The sequence below is a fragment of the Trematomus bernacchii genome, unplaced genomic scaffold (genome assembly GCF_902827165.1).
Source record: "Trematomus bernacchii unplaced genomic scaffold, fTreBer1.1, whole genome shotgun sequence".
NCBI classification, from domain to species: domain Eukaryota; kingdom Metazoa; phylum Chordata; class Actinopteri; order Perciformes; family Nototheniidae; genus Trematomus; species Trematomus bernacchii.
Window position 1 is genome coordinate 12,319,707 of NW_022987313.1, and position 14,811 is coordinate 12,334,517.

The 14,811-nt window shown below is 39.3% G+C and overlaps 2 protein-coding genes across 3 annotated transcripts; one reads left to right on the forward strand and one right to left on the reverse strand.

Annotated features, from left to right (window-relative positions):
• Positions 1–1,728: 1,728 nt before the first annotated feature.
• fam167b (family with sequence similarity 167 member B) lies at positions 1,729–5,282 on the reverse strand. The gene is made up of 2 exons (XM_034151490.1): positions 4,867–5,282; positions 1,729–3,639 (listed from the first exon to the last, which is right to left on the reverse strand). Exons 1-2 carry the CDS (start codon positions 5,164–5,166, stop codon positions 3,376–3,378), a joined length of 564 nt encoding a protein of 187 aa, XP_034007381.1. The 5' UTR covers positions 5,167–5,282; the 3' UTR covers positions 1,729–3,375.
• Positions 5,283–6,596: 1,314 nt separating this feature from the next.
• On the forward strand, positions 6,597–14,799 carry zgc:154055 (uncharacterized protein LOC556036 homolog). 2 transcript variants are annotated; one of them, XM_034151094.1, is made up of 11 exons: positions 6,597–7,185; positions 8,068–8,124; positions 8,545–8,665; positions 8,861–8,986; positions 10,242–10,415; positions 10,494–10,711; positions 11,263–11,424; positions 12,074–12,215; positions 13,352–13,572; positions 13,668–13,819; positions 14,427–14,799. In XM_034151094.1, the coding sequence occupies exons 1-11, from the start codon at positions 7,001–7,003 to the stop codon at positions 14,543–14,545; spliced, it is 1,677 nt and encodes a 558-aa protein (XP_034006985.1). In that variant the 5' UTR covers positions 6,597–7,000; the 3' UTR covers positions 14,546–14,799. The 2 variants fall into 2 exon arrangements, with proteins under 2 accessions (XP_034006985.1, XP_034007057.1); XM_034151166.1 differs by lacking the exon at positions 8,068–8,124 and having other exon boundaries at positions 6,696–7,185.
• The last annotated feature ends 12 nt before the right edge of the window (positions 14,800–14,811 follow it).

The following is a 14,811-nucleotide window of genomic DNA, read 5'->3' on the forward strand; positions in this document are numbered from 1 at the left end:
AACACAGTTTTAAAAAAGGAGGCTATGTGAGACAGTGGTTCAGTTAGAGTTCTATATTCGACTTTTGTGTGTATCATCTGTAGATCTGTGACCTTTAAGGTGAAGTGATGCAGGGTTATTCAAGAGAACCTGCTATGAAAGATTGTAATTAATAATATACATGATATAATAATATACGAACAGTATCAGATTGATTATAAATAATTATAATAAACAATGTACTAGATAAATCACCAATTTGGTGATTGGGGACAGTTGTGTTTCCTGTGTTGTGGTGTCAAACGACAGGTTAAGTATTAAGTAAACAAGTCTATTTTGTCAATCACACATGTGGTTTGTGTCTCCGTGTGGCCAGCGAACCATTTTAAAAATAGACTTTGGCCTTGGTTTTCAATGACAATCAAATAGGAAAGTTATAGACAACATGAGTCACAAACATCTCACTTGCAGAGGGGCAAAAAAACATATGTCAGTGTAAACTAATCATCATGTTTAACCATTGCTACTCGGAGAATGATCACGTTCAGCCCTGCGTGTAAAGTTCTAAATCTTTCTCTGCTGCAGGCCGCTTCTCTTCTCTTGTGGTGAGCTGCTGCTGCAACAGAGCTTGCGCTGGCAGGAAGTCGGTCCAAACCTTCCAGGAAGTGCACAGACGTCTGCGTAGAACACTGCCACAGCATAGATTAACACGAAACCACTTGAGCTTACTCTTTTTCCATTAGGGCACATAACTGTGAGAGTGTAACCCTAGAAGGGATAATTAAGTACTTTCATTTTTTACAGTGAGTCTTTTACTGAGCTGATTTATGTGGTATTATCTGTTTCTGAATGCAGAATCCAACCTGGCACACATTCTCCATAAATATGATGAATGCTGGCACATTTACTACAAAAAACCTCACCATATTTGGAGATCAGCTTTTGCCGGGCCTTGTGAGGCTTTAAGGGTATTCCTAGTTTCCCTTCGACCACAGCTGTTGTCTAAATGTGGTTGGAAATCACATTCTGTTACGCAATCAAATCGAGATACTATCAATATGCAAAAAGGTTTTCCAACACTCCTACTGACATACTTCACTGTGCAGGTGCTGCCCCTTTTTTTTGCTGCTAACTCACTCAGTCATTCTTAACCAATTTAAAAAACATATATTCTTAAGTTTGTTTAGTCTCTAATTCCAGTTTCTTCAACATATGATCATGTGGTATGATATGGTTAAAGGGTCAAGTGAAACTATCTGCAGGGCAGAGCTGAGGGGCATGAGAAACACAACTCTGCAGAGCTTTGTTATAAAAGCATTCACTAAAGAATGAGGCCTCAAGACGAACTTCGGCCTCTTTGCATCTTTCATATAATATTAATTTCAACTTTTTAGTTCTTATGTCACACAATTGGTCATCCGTGTCCTGAGGTAGAAGTATGCCGCTTTGTAATCATGTCAACAGTCCTCATTTCAGACAGTGCGCACTCTGGTAAGGCATATTTGGTTTCTTGTTTGACTAATTAAGTCCAACACTGCCTGTGTTTCTGCTCATCCCTCCGGGGCCCCACACTTATGTTTGGAAATTACAGCAGGTCATGAATGTCTCGTGGCAGGAAACAAGAGACTTTTGTGCAGGATGGCTTTAGGATGAAGGATGGATCCCATGGAGGATGTAGTGGCAGTTAGGCTGGAAAATATGGATATATGGTATAGGCAGATGCACAAAACAGCTCAAAGTCTAAGCATGTAATATTTCACGTTTTAATGCTAATACAATACAATCTACAAGTCAAATATATATAGTAGTCTCATTAATTTTCTGCTGTTTGTGCAAGAAAAACAGTTACATTTTAAGGCACTTCTTTTTATAATCATTTGTCAAATACATACATTTATATTACAGTAGCATATTTTTTACAATATTGCAGTTTCTTTTTTTTTTTTACATCCAACAAAGTAAGAACCAATGTCAAATACCACTCAATAAAAACATCTTCCTACTTGCTAGCTAATAATATTAAGCTATAATTGGCATTCAACTTTGAGCCGCAGAATACACTTGGTCACCACCAGCCATATATAGTAATGGGAAAAAAAATGCTTTAGGCACAGCCTCCTGCGTCCTGTCGCTGCAGTGGTGAGGCTATGGAGATATATTTGGTTTGTGAAGAAGAGGCGTAGAAATGCTGGAGAGGGACCTCCAGCTTCCTTTGAGGATAGTAGTGAGGACAGTAGCTGTATGAAGGCTTTACCAGCTGGATTACAGTACTCCTTTTAAATGTGTACATAAGCAATGCTGACAATTTATTTTATGTGACCAGAGGTCCCTCCTTCTTACTTTTCTTATTTCAGTCAACTCCACATTTAACAGTAATCCAAAGCGTTCCCAACCTTTTGGGTATTAAACATTTTAAATGATCACATAGGAAAAACTGTATGGAAGCGCACATTTTTTGATAAAACTATAATTGTCTGAAAAACAAATGTTTTGCACTCTTGAGGTTCTTTTTACATTTGCGATAAAAGAGTTGATAGTATATTAAAATGCATTGGCTGAATAAATTCCGTAAATATTTAACTTACATGACTTAGCTGTTATGCTCTTGGCATATTTTTGTCTTTATCTCCATACATCATGAAACGAGGCACTACTAGCTCAGATGAAAGAACTTATAGAATTCCTAATGATCTGTCCCCATTTTTAAGTGAATTGGCCATAGCCAGTTTGCATCCTCTACTTTTCTTCTCTGTTTATGGACATTTAATAGCCATGAATTGAGTGTAGCCTATAGTGCTACAAAACTACACTTTGTGTAGCAGTTTATCTGCTCAAAGCTTGTTAAACACGAATATAATCAGTGAAATGTAATCAGTAATTTATTTATTTTTCCTATCCAGTTAATTGCCTCACAATATCTAAAAAGAATTACGGTACCCCTGTCTTGGCACCGACCCCTATTTTGGGAACCACTGATGTAAAGTAAGCTGACCTCTCTAAATCTACTGTGACCATGAAGCTGCTTTTCTGAAGGGAGATTGTTCTTCTGACAATCTTTCAGCATCTCTCCTCTGGGTAAATGGTGCCCTTCCATATCTACCTTCACATTAACAAGCCTTCTTGTTATATCCGATTAACATGACATGTGCAAAGAACAGTGAACAGTGAACAGTAGAGCAGCTGAAGCTCTATCCAACAGGAAGGTGTGTCTGTATTAAGTGGGTGTGCCCCTACAGGTCTCCACACTGAGACTTCCTCATGCATGTCAAGCCAAGGTGCACAGTCATGTTCATTCCCACCCACCAATTGGAGGAAATAAGCCTAATATGTAGCCAACACAAACACAGAGGAGGCCATGGGAACATCCTCAGAAACACAAATGAGGGTTTTTAAATTTTAACAGAGTGAGAAACGTCTGGAGTTGATGTTCATCTTGGTGAGGCCCAGGTGTTTGAGGGGGCCGGACAGGGAAAAGGCTGCCTTCATGGGGATGTCACACAGCAGGTCCGACTCCTCGCCACACTCCTCCAGCTCGTACGTGGCATCGTCCAGCATCTCCTTATGGCGGCCACACACCTGCTCCACTTTCAGCCGGTGGATCTCCACACGCAGACGGATCAGCTGACGGGCCAGGCGGTTGTCCTGAACCTGCATCTCCCTCTGAGTGAGGAGGCAGAGAGGGGGAGGCAGAGAGGGGGAGGCAGAGAGGTTAAATTGATCATCAGTAAGGTATAGGAATGTGGAAGCTGTGATTTGGATAGCTCTTCTCATTTATCTTCTTATCAAGGTGTATAAATCACTGGCATGTAGAGCATACGGGCTGGAGCCTGTGAGAAAACACACATCGTATGGCTGCACAAACTGTTTGTTCAGGCAGTGACGACTGCATGAAGTCAGTCATGTTAGCACTGATTTCAACCCTTGTGCCTCACTATAAAACAAGTTCTAATATACCAAGAGGATGAAAATGTCTGCATAAAATCCTTCCATGTAAATATATATGTAAATATTATTTCCTCTTTTACTGAGTTAAATGTTCAAACCAATTATGGTCCTGATCATAACTACCAAACAGTCATTCACTTTTAGAGGCTTAATCCAATACATGCCTGTTTGTTTGTATAATGTTTGATTGATGTTGATGCATTTCAATTTTTTTGTACAGTAAACCAATCAAATTGCATGTTTTGCCCCATAGGACGAACATTAAAACATTGCTGTAAAATTATAAAAGTCACCATTTTGAAGCCAGCTGTAGATGTAATACCCAGATATAATATAATGCTTGGTTTTATGTTTTAATGGCCAGTGGGTCAAAATGTGTGGTTTTAACTGATTTCAATAGGGAGATTTGTTGCCCTTTACTGTCTGTATGTATGTATTATAGAAGCTGAGATTGAACCTCCAATATTCAAAAAGAAAAGGAAACCTTACACAGATTGCTCAAATCTATGCAATAGGCATTAACACAGCCAATGGCATAAGGGTTAAGTCAGGCATTCATGCAGCAGATTTCTGACACCTGAAGAGATTACTATTGTATGTTATTTAGAGGTGAATTAGAAAGACAGACATCTGTATATTCCATATCCATATGTATGGATAGGTAACTTTGGAACTAATTTTGGTTTGACAAAGCTGTCAACTCTTTGCAACATTGTATGCACTAAAACAAACATTATTTTAGTTAGTGAAGCAGCTAGCCAATAACAATAATTACAATCCCAATAGTTGTCAATTTGACTGTGGTTGTTAGGACACATCGTTTGTGTTTAACAACGTGTTGTTTAAGTTGATCAGTCAAATTAGAATACCCCAATATCTTTCTAACTTTGCCAATCTAATTCAGTTTCAGCACAACGGAATTTGGGGAAAATAGTCACTCACCAGCTCTTTCCGCAGAAACTCCAAAGCATCATCAATGGTGTCAAAGCCACAGATGTTGCGCACAACCAGCTCTGAGTTCTCATTCCTCAGGATCGTCGGCACGGAGACCTCTGTTCCTCCAGAGCCCGGTTCTGCTGCAAGGAGACCCTCCTTCCAGGGTCCGCTCTGTACCCGCTCCTGCCACTCCAGATAGGACGGTCTGCGGGTCTGCAGCTTCAGCTTCTGTGTGAGGGCTTTCACGCTGTCCAGGTCCTCCGAGTCTCCCTCCGAGGACCCAGCTCCATACTCTTTAAAATCCATCGGCTCAGTGATGAATGCAGGCTTTAGGAATCCACGTGCAGTTTGCACTCTGGGTAAGCAGCTTGGCGAGTAAAGGCAACAGGTCTTTACCTCCTTTATAGGGACATACGAGGCAGTGACCGCCCATCCCGCAGGACAGGGAGGCTGGATCATTATTGTAAGGAGCACTGATCTCCTTAAACTTCCTCAAGACCTTAGTGTCGCTATTTATAGCTGTGCATTCATAATTTAAAACAAATTAGACGAATTTAGAGTGAAGCGTTATCCAATCCTGTTGTCACTGCATCTGTTCAGTAAAGTGAAGTAACACAGCAACAATAAAGTGTACTTCAATACAAGTACACTCAACAAATAAAATAGAAATACAGAATCAGCACAATGTTCTGAAAATAAAGTTAAAGATGGCCTATATAATGCAGTCATATGACCACTATGGGTGTTGTAGATTGTTTACCCTATATTCTATCTACTAGTTTATTATTAATATTTAATGTTCAAGCTGATGGATGCAAAGCTACGTCATCCTATTTTAATATCACATCTCTGTTATTGACTTGTTTATATGTGTGTCCTGCACCATGCTTCACAGACAACTACATATTTAAACGTTTTGTATTGTACAGGCCTGTTTTGTATATAAATGTACTTTGTAACATTCACCACTGTATTGCTGCATTTCAAAGGGAAATAATGTGCTTAGATATATTAAATATTAGGTTTTTTTCTACATCAATCTAGGTGCTCTGGTATTTTTGCAGATACTACTGTTCAACTTTACAAAATATGATGAGAAAAAAAACGACCACAAGAGTGCAAACTAGTTTAATGTAGCTCCACTCACATAATAAAACAGCCAATATGTTTAATACCTTCCAAGTGGGACATTCATATGAGCTCTCTACTACTTCCTCGAGCCAGAGATCAATTTCTTAAAATTACAGCAACATACAAACAGAAGAGAAATAAAGTGCATTATAAGTTACTGTATATGTACACCAATTCCTAATAGAATAGCAATTAAAGTAAGATAAATTAAGTAAAATAAAAAATGAATATAAATGATACGGAAATTAATAATACTTGGATATATAGGTGTTTTGTTTGTGATATAAAAAATGTAAGCTAAATAAAAACTGAAACCCTTCTTCACCCTGTTGTGATGTAAGCTTTAACTGCTATAACAACTTTCTGAGTATGAGTGTGCTGCCACCTACTGGCCATGTGTGACATAACATGCATATCTGAATCAGTATACCTTATTTTTCCCGCGTGAAATTGGGCGTTGTGTTAAATGCTCAATTTAAGATGAATAAAATACAAAATATATATTCTGAAAACATTTTTAAACAAATATTTGTATAAACATAAGTTAGACGTTTCTATAAAAGGATTACAAAAAAAACCGTTCGAAGTAATGTCAAAATCAGCACATTGTAATACTGTGTATAATACGTGGCCATTATTACGATTTCTCTCTCTTTCACTGTGCAGAGCTTTTACAGCAAGATGTGTCACATCCTACAGTCACATCTATGTGCTGCTGTTTCTCAGGAAACGTGCACTTCCGTCTTCTGTGGCCTCGAGCGACACCGTCTCGTGTTCAGCAGCCACCTGTGTAAGAATAGGTGTAGCAACATTAAGGCCTGGCTATGTTCAGAAAAAAAAAACATCTATTAATAGGCCCCTTATCGTCGAACAAACAGAAAGCAACTGCTGTGTTACCCAGCCCCCTGAGTGCAGAGAGGAGGGAGCTTTCATTTTCTCACAGTGAGGCGAGGAAGTGATTTACTTGTGCATTCAGAAGTTCAGCAGCAGCAGAGAAGTTTGCATTGTGATGGAGTTTTCTGAACACATCAAGACCGCCAATGTGGAGGATGTTGTGCTCCGGCAGCCGCTCCATCCACCAGGCAGAGGCACCCTGTGCATCACCGGCCACCACCTGCTGTTTTCGGACAGGGAGGAGGGGAGCTGCCGGCAGGTTCTGCTGCTGCTCCGGAACATCGATGCTATTGAGAAGAGGTGAGGGGGCATGTTATGTTGAGCATAGCAGCATGGAATTATTAAAGTAGTATATCATTGCTTCCATTTGTTTTCCAAAAGTGCCAAAAACAACAGATTTTAATTAACAGCCTTAACGATGTAGGCTAATAGATGTGCTTGAACATACCAATTACAGCACTTAAAGGGGAATACGCCAATTTACAGAATGCATACGAGTTATTACTATGATTTAAGACAGTTAGAAAATGAACAATTTCCACATAGAAAAAACTAGAGGGTTGAAACTTCCATTTGTCACATTTAGAAACCAGTCTAAATGTGATGTTATCAAGTTTACAATGTAAAACTGCTCCATTGGCAATCATTTGGAGACACTGAGATCAACCAGGGTACTGTTCTATATGGTTCGATTCTCTGTTTCAGAATTGACAGCATTCACCTATCTACGTTATTAAAAATAACTGACATAAGTGAATTTGTAAGTTCAAGGTAGAGAAAGGAGCACGTACAGTATAGGTTAATAATCATAAGACATTGTTTCTATAGCTCACAGCTGATGTACTTTTTCGTATTGTAAATCATATAACTATCATGCTATAGTGCTGCTAGCATGCTTAAGTTATATAACATATAACATTTACATGGGTTTTAACTAATCAGTCCACAAAATCAGTCTCCATTTCATTGCCTAATGATCAGGTACAAACTTAAGGAAATCAAAAGATGGATTTATGTTGTGTTCCTCTTAATAATAAGGTTGTATGGATCATTCTAACTAACTAACTTGTTCAAGAATATACTCTAATCAACACTAACCAACTAAACTAATAATAACCAACGCTTTCCGAGAATGTTTAATTAATGTCTAATTCAATTATTCTTCAAATCTTTTTTAACCAGTGTGGAAAACCTTTTGACCTGCTCCGGCCTCTTCTCTAACGCAGGTCTCAGTCAAAGGTTGGACATAATGTGTGTTTCCATGTGTCAGCTGCTCTTATTTGCCCACAGTGCTCAAAGAGGAAATTTGCTAACAGCATTACAGCAACTCTATTTTCTCATCGCCTTCCACACGCACACGCACGCGCACACACACACACACACACACACACACACACACACACACACACAGACACACACCACACACACACACACACACACGCACACACACACGTACTCGATATATTTTGGTGAGTAGGGGTTGCTCACTTATTGGCCATATAAACACTTTATATACTGACATGGTTCACCTTTCTTTTCTTGCTGCAAGTCTGGTGAAGTCAAAACATGTGGTGTTTAGGCGGGAGTTGACACACAGGGGAATTTTTTGATTTATTTTTTGCAAATAATCATAGCGGTGTGTGTGTGTTATCTGGTTAGCGGTGTGTGTAGGTTATCTGGATCTTCCGGGACGATTACCATCAAGTGTAAAGATCTTCGTGTGCTCCAGCTTGACATCCCGGGCATGGAGGAGTGTCTCAACATCGCACGCTCTATTGAGGTATAAGAAATAGTCTTATAATCATACTAAGCCCCGAAACATAAATTAGGAAATCAGTCATTTCTGTTTATGATAGGATCTTACATCCTTGCTTTGAATACAACGTTACTCACTATTTCCGGTGTAGCCCTCATCTGTGCTTTACATCTGATAACACCCTTCTTAACAACAACAACCCTTTGTCACGTTTTCCAGACCCTGTCCTGTCTGGATTCGATGTCGGAGTTGTATCCTTTCTTTTACAGACCCTCTAGTGCCAGCCTGCGGGACCAGTGGGGTCTCTCGTCCCTTGAAAGGCACTACAGTCAAATGAAAGAACTTGTAAGCACCTCATCCCAACAGTGATCCAACATCCACATGACAGGATAATTCCAGGGAATCTGCATGCAGGGGTCAAGATTCAGGATATCCCCGATGCTTAGCTTTCATTTGTTTTCCCTTAACTCTAGAATATGCTGCTCACAGCTTAAATGTGTGATTCAATAGACGGACGTCTTCCTCTGGGAATATCATGTTGCCATGGTGAGGGTTGGACCCTCAGGACAGCATTGTTGCGTTTGTTTTACTGGCACAATGTTCCCAAAATATGCAGGATATCTTAAGTTTTTATCAGGCTAGCCTTGTGACTGTGTTTCTGGTTGTAACTTGCATGGTTACACCCAACTGCCCAGCAGATTCCTGCCCATATATGGGGAATAAAATATTTGTTTAAGTCATTGAAAGCAATAGTTCAACATTTTGCGAATTTTACGCTTATCACTTTCTTGCCGAGAGTAAAATAAGAACATTTCTAGCACTCTAAAACTATCAAAATCATATGTTAAATATAAAGGTGCGACCAGAAGACGGTAAGCTTAGCTTAGCATAAAGACTAGAAACAGGGCGAAACAACTAGCTTAAATCTGTCCAACAACTAAAGAAAATCTTTCTACCATCCACTTAAAAGTTCCTTTACACTTTATATTTGAATGATATTATATGATATTTAAATATATTTAATTAAAAACTATTTTGATCAGAACAAAAAGCAAAGTGTTACAAACATTTCTGTTTTATGAAAAGTGACAAGCTAGCTGTAGGCCTGGAGCAACACTCTGTAGAGTTTTGAAAAGGATAAACAAATGCAACGTCACATTAAATAATTACCTTTAGTTGTCACTTTCTTTAGCTAGCAGGCAGATTTTCCCTTTTTGAAAGAGCCTGGCTAGCTGTTTTACGTAGTTTCCAGTCTTTATGCTAAGTTTATTTTGATTGTAGAGTTATACCAAGTGTTGTTGTTCTTCATGTGCTTCTCAATTTCGGTAAAACATTTAGTTTTGTTGTTAGTCTTGGCCTCTTCTAGATTTTCATGAATGGACAAATGAAGATCAAGTGACACACAAAGTGTATTTGCTCTCTAGACTTTTAAGACTGAACAATCCAGTAGTGAGCAAGTGCTTTATGCAGACAAAGGGGAACCCGCTCATGTTAGAGCAGTTTCCTGTAACACTCATATCCTTTTACATAAAAGCTGTTACAGATGTGCATGTTACGTGTAATAAAGTTAAAATACAGTTTCTCTCTCCTCTGTTTGCAGCATGATCGGTGGAGACTGAGCACCGTGAACAGAGACTTCTCAGTGTGTCCCTCTTACCCTCAAGCTGTTATCGTCCCCAAGAGCACAGACGATGAAATGCTGGAGAAGGTGGCCAAATTCAGACAGGGAGGACGCTTCCCTGTGCTCTGCTACTACCACAAGAAGAACGGCATGGTGAGGGGCTTTCACGTGTTTCCACTGCTAGTATACAATTTATATATTAAACAAAAAAAACGTTATCCAACCTTTTAGGTAATCATGCGAAGCAGTCAGCCTCTGACGGGAGCCAATAGGAAGCGCTGCAGGGAAGATGAGCAGCTCCTCCAGGCTGTGATTGACGGCTCAGATAAAGGTTACATTATCGACACGCGCTCCAGCCAGCAGGCGTTGCAGGCCCGGATGACAGGTGGAGGATTGGAGTCCAAATCGTGTTATAGCAGCTGGAAGAGACTGCAGAGACAGATGGAGAGGTGTGTGAGTGTGAATTGGTTTTTTAAGATAAGATAAGATAAGAAGTACTTTATTGATCCAATTTGTGAAATGTTTGTGTTGCAGCAGCATACAAAGACATGGCATTGTACAATACAAATTTAAAGACTATAAATAAACATTCCAAAATGTAAACATCTCAATAGAAATAAAATAGCATTAAAAGAAAAGTAGAAAATATACATGTTGAATTACAAATGTACAGTAACAAAATATAAAGCAGGATATTATATATACATAAGTATGTGAGGAATGGAATATGAAATATTAGAATATAAATGTAAAATGTACAGTGTGATTTTAAGTCCAGTTGTCCAAGAGAAGCTATGGAACAGAGAGTTCTCTGCCAGCCAGAGGTGATTTGTTATATAGAGTTATTGCAGCGGGCAGGAATGTTTTCCTGTATCGGTCCTTGTGACAGCGGACCGGTAGAGGAAAACATTACTGCCCACTGCAATAACTCTATATAACATATATACACTTATATGTCCCTTCAAACGTACCTCCTTCACCTCGTTGTCTTCATATGCAGGGGTAAAGCGCTGCAGGAGAGTCTGATTAAACTGGTGGAGGCCTGCGGAGAAGAGTCCAATAATATGGACCGTTGGCTCAGTAAGCTTGAAAATTCAAAGTGGCTGTCTCACGTCCAAACTGCTCTGTCAACAGCTGGCCTGCTGGCGGAGTGTGTGGAGAGGTACGAACTACACCCGGGAGTATGTCTGTAGTACGAATACAGAAGGTGTTCCCTTGTCTTCAATCATATTAGTGTTTATAGGGACAGTCAGACCAAATCTCTTTGATAACCCTAGATCAGCCAAATCCGTTTTGGGACAATTGGTTTCTGACGAGTTGTAGAAGATGGGATTAGAAGATAGAGAAAAGTAAAGAAAATTGTCATTTTAAATTCAGATTGGTGTAGAAATGCAGATGAATTAAGACATTAAATGATGAAGGGATCTGACTCGAATCCAAGCCCTTTTTGAGATAATGGCAAACACTTGATTGTTACAGCACCACCTTGAGGTCGATTAGGTTGATTATGTACCTGAGTAGTGGGTGGAATGCTGCAATGCTTTGCTGCTTCGACCCCTTTAATATGATACTAAAAGACAGTAAAATAACACAGGCAAAGGCTGCACATGCATGTAAGAATGAGGGTATAGCATAACAAATAATGCAAGCGACAACAAAGACACCTCTAGGACATTATAATAATAATAATCCTCATCAGACGGGGGTTACTGTAACTGCTAATAAATAAATGCATGTATGTGTGTTTTTTCTTCTACTCACTTATATCCTATGTAGAGGTAAATGACTGTTTGTGGATTGGTTTTGTCCAGGGACGGTCATTCAGTTCTGGTGCACGGCTCTGAGGGGACAGACTCCACTTTGCTCATCAGCACTCTGGCTCAGCTCATCATGGACCCGAGCTGCCGCACACTGGAGGGCTTCCTGACTCTGCTGGAGAGGGAGTGGGTACAGGTGAGAGTGTGTGTTTGAGAAAAATACTTGGAAAACACTGATTCTCATAAGCAAAGGGTGGCAAAACCAAGGCATATGGAAATAGTATCAATAGAACAGGCGCACTTTATATTAAATAAGTTAGTATTTTCAATTGTTTTTGTACCGTTTGAGTTTTTGAGTCTGAAATACATTTTCTTGTCACATCCAAAATAAGAGCATATTGGATTTTGTTACTACTCACACTTGTAGTTTGGCTGCAGAGCTGTTCACAATCTTACATGTGGTTATGACCAAATCTCTTGCTAAAAAGGAAATTGCTCCACATTCTACCCTTAACAGGAAATGACTTAACAAAACAAAAAAATCACATTTAGTGTGCTGCTGTTGGCAGAAACAAAACTTGCTTCTCTTCACCTTTTGACCGTGGTGAATTTTCTCTAACAATTCCACCTCCAGTGAAACATTTATCAACATTTAAGGGAAACAATTTTTTCGGAATTTTTCAACATCATACTTAACTACTGTTAAACTAAACAGTGGTTGTAAGCCTTCACAGTGTGTCTGTAGATGTATCCAAGACTAACAGAGAGTTAGCTTTAGATAATGACTAATTAGCATATTTAAACTTGTTTTTTTATTTCAATTAGTTAACATGTTTATTTACCCCATTTAATTCCCATTACAAAATATATTTCACATACTCAGAAATCTCCACTTTAGTAGCATGTACATATAACAAACTTCCCAGTTGAATTCCCATCTATATTGTGAAGGTTTCCACGGAGGGCTTTGTTGATTTATCGTGCATAGCCTAATTTTCTTATTACATTTTATTCCTATAAACCTGACCACAATAGATTGAGTGATACCAGAATAATGAACCTGGCTTTATCCAATATGCAGATTTCTGGTCCAGAAATGTATACAAATTAGCACATAGAAAAGAAGATAATGCATCATTTGTTACATTTAAAATGTGAAGTACAAAACTGACTAACGTAAGTTATCAACTGGTTTAAGGCTGATATCTATAAGTTAATGTTTTTACCCTATTCACTTGAAGTGTCTCTCTCCTCAATAAGTTGGAATTGCCACTCTATGTCTATATACTGTACTATATGTATGAATATGGATATTGCTGTTCTTCTCTGAAGGCAGGTCACCCGTTCCAGCAGCGTTGTGCCCACTCGGCCCACTCCCACGCCCGCTTGCAGCAGGAGTCCCCGGTGTTCCTGCTGCTGCTGGACTGCGTGTGGCAGCTGTGGCGGCAGTTCCCCCTGGCGCTGGGCTTCTCTGAGGCGCTGCTCCTCCGGCTGGCCACCGAGGCCTACGCATCGGACTACGGCACCTTCCTGGGTAACAACCAGCAGGAGAGGTCAGTGCAACGGGGCATTAGGGAATTGATGGAAGCATAAAATTCAACTTTTTAACTTTCATTTACATCCATTGACATTTGCTCCTCCCTCTCAGGTGTGCTCTGGGAGTGAAGGAGAACACTCACTGTTTGTTCCAGGCTCTGCTGAGGCCCAGGGAGAGAGACTGCTACTCTAACCCGCTGTATGAGCACACCGAGCTGGCAATCTGGCCCTCAGTCTACCCTCAGTCCCTGCAGCTTTGGAGAGGTGAGCCTTGGTGTATTCCAGGGATGGTTACATTTTAAAGCCAATACCTAGAAGAGGTATTTTAAGAACACGTTCATAACCTCATAATGCAAATTTAGGGTAAGAAAGGATAATCTGTAGTGAGTAAAGATGCATGATTTAATATTCCATAGCTCTGATCTAACCACAATTAAGTGACGTCACTATTGCTAACACAGCAAAAACAAAGAACAGTTCTGACTTTTGAAATGTATTTAAAAAAAAATCTAAAATGTTGTATTGCCAAGTGCATGCCGCCACTAAACAATACTGTTTATGTAGAGGCTGCGCTCTTTAAGTCGATTACAGTTAAAGCAATAGAGCTTTGCATTATATAAATGCAGGCCAATAAATGTATTTAGCAGAATACTCAACATTTCACCAAATTCATATTTTCATCCACCAATTAAACTGCGGAATAATGTCCGTTCCATTATCTTAATTGTTTTACCTGTGGTTTGTTTCAGCAGCGATACTCATTCAATATGATATCCCCTAGTGCTTTTATAATTTAGAGTCGTAACCCTACAACTTTGCTACTTTTCAACTCTAGGATTTTATCAACGCTATGTCTATGTCTCTTCCTAAGGCTTTTTTCTGAGGTGGACTCCACAGACTCATCACTTAGAAGAGGCTCAGGAGGAAATCAGGAACATGGTCATTGAGTGGGGGAAGCTGGCTCTCAGCAGTTGTCCTGCCAGCACATGAAGAAGTGAAGATATTCAGAACATGTAGAACATGTTACCAATGTGCAATGCCTTTCGACTTGTTATTTTTTACAACTTATCATGTTAAAATGTCCAGTATTTTTCATAAAAAATGTATAATAATAAAATGTTACGTGTATGTTTGTTCTGGCCCACTATATATTAACAATGTACTTTGGTGTTTTAAATTCTGCTCAAATGTTTTATGTTTTGCATTTTATTTTATGATTTTTTAACATTTATTTACAATTAGCTATTTTGAATAGA

Excerpts from the sequence above, each read along its gene's own strand:
- fam167b (XM_034151490.1), bottom strand. The coding sequence starts at position 5,166 with ATGGATTTTAAAGAGTATGGAGCTGGGTCCTCGGAGGGAGACTCGGAG. Across the intron at positions 3,640-4,866 it reads AGTTTCTGCGGAAAGAGCTG|AGGGAGATGCAGGTTCAGGA; the intron begins GTGAGTGACTAT and ends CTCCTCACTCAG.
- zgc:154055 (XM_034151094.1), top strand. The coding sequence starts at position 7,001 with ATGGAGTTTTCTGAACACATCAAGACCGCCAATGTGGAGGATGTTGTG. Across the intron at positions 8,125-8,544 it reads AACGCAGGTCTCAGTCAAAG|CGGTGTGTGTAGGTTATCTG; the intron begins GTTGGACATAAT and ends TTATCTGGTTAG. Across the intron at positions 12,216-13,351 it reads TGGAGAGGGAGTGGGTACAG|GCAGGTCACCCGTTCCAGCA; the intron begins GTGAGAGTGTGT and ends TCTTCTCTGAAG.